The 686-nt window shown below is 40.7% G+C and overlaps 1 protein-coding gene across 1 annotated transcript in view; it reads left to right on the top strand.

Annotated features, from left to right (window-relative positions):
• Nucleotides 1–686, top strand: part of arhgef18b (rho/rac guanine nucleotide exchange factor (GEF) 18b) — a gene marked incomplete in the record, with an annotated part of 42,893 nt that continues 42,207 nt past the window's right edge. The window contains 1 exon segment of the mRNA XM_035653641.1: nt 1–16. Coding sequence (XP_035509534.1) covers nt 1–16 — 16 coding nt within the window.

Below are 686 nucleotides of genomic sequence, written 5' to 3'. Positions count from 1 at the left end.
ATGCATTGTTTGCGATGTGAGTTAATTCTGCTTTAATACATTTCTACTTGTGTTCTCTGTGCCAGTCCTCTGCTCTCCTCTTATCTGTGGGAAAGTAAGGAGACTTTTCCACTTGATGTGCAGTGAGCTGAACTTGACAGTCATCCATAGTTACACTGGTGCAAATTATGAAGCACAATGGTTGCAACAATTGTCAGGCTCCCTGTCTACGAGCCGCTGCAGTTAGAAACACGTTCTCTTCTGTACCCTGATAGTTCCTCTGCAGTTTCTGTTAGCATTTAAAAAAGACCATTTGCATTACTTCTTCACAGAGGATGTGGTGCTTCGTGGCCCTGTGACTCAGAATCAGAAAAAAAAACTGCATGTATCATTGCCATATACTTTCATTGCGTATACTTCCTTCTCTTTTTCTGTTTTCTGCCCTATTCCTTAAAACAATGACAACTTTTTTTCTCTGGAACAGTTGGAACAATAAAACATGCATTTTCGAGGCATTTCCCTAATTTCTGCTTGTTGATAGACAATTAAAATATGCATTACCTCCCTTCACTACCCTTGCCACCCAACCAGCAGTGGTGGAGGAAGTACTCAATACTTAGACTTTAAGTGCCAGTAGAACAATGTAAAAATACTCAGGACCCTTCAAGATAAATCCGGGGAGTTGTGAGATGATTAATGGGGTAGGA

This window comes from Morone saxatilis, unplaced genomic scaffold (assembly GCF_004916995.1).
Source record: "Morone saxatilis isolate NCDOM2014 unplaced genomic scaffold, NCSU_SB_2.0 Contig12, whole genome shotgun sequence".
NCBI lineage: Eukaryota > Metazoa > Chordata > Actinopteri > Moronidae > Morone > Morone saxatilis.
Note: the sequence above shows the minus strand (reverse complement) of the source record. Positions and strands in the feature narration are given on the sequence as shown.